This window comes from Myotis brandtii, unplaced genomic scaffold (assembly GCF_000412655.1).
Source record: "Myotis brandtii unplaced genomic scaffold, ASM41265v1 scaffold111, whole genome shotgun sequence".
Classification (NCBI taxonomy): domain Eukaryota; kingdom Metazoa; phylum Chordata; class Mammalia; order Chiroptera; family Vespertilionidae; genus Myotis; species Myotis brandtii.
This window is the reverse complement of record NW_005353789.1, coordinates 1,358,104-1,358,373: the sequence shown is the minus strand read 5'-3', so window position 1 is coordinate 1,358,373 and position 270 is coordinate 1,358,104. Positions and strand designations below refer to the sequence as shown.

Genomic DNA, 270 nt, shown 5'->3' with positions numbered 1-270 from the left:
TCTCGAGTCCTCCCCTCCCGTCTCCTCCTTTCCTCTTCTCTCCAAGCTAGCGGGGCCCCGCGGGCACGCGGGGAATCGACTCCGGGCAAGAATGTGGGCAGCGCGGGGCTCTCGAGGAACGGAGGGCGCGCGCGGGGGGAGAAGGGGAGCAGCGTGCGGTACCCGTCATCCTGCTGATTCTTGCTCGCGTTGATCTTGGATCCCTCTGCGAACTCCTCCGTGTTGCTGTACTCGTTCACGTCCTCCATGGCGGCGGCGTTGTCGGCCGGC

General features: G+C 66.7%; 1 protein-coding gene across 3 annotated transcripts in view; it reads right to left on the bottom strand.

The window, feature by feature from the left end:
- Nucleotides 1-264, bottom strand: part of HNRNPDL (heterogeneous nuclear ribonucleoprotein D-like) — a 6,152-nt gene extending 5,888 nt beyond the window's left edge. For all 3 annotated transcript variants that reach the window (XR_001363288.1, XM_005857404.2, XM_014544615.1), the window contains exon 1: nucleotides 163-264. Coding sequence is in view for 2 of the 3 variants with exons in the window: in XM_005857404.2 (XP_005857466.1) it covers nucleotides 163-248 (86 nt within the window). In the remaining variant the exon portion in view is untranslated. The remainder of the gene's footprint in view (nucleotides 1-162) is intronic.
- Nucleotides 265-270: the final 6 nt, after the last annotated feature.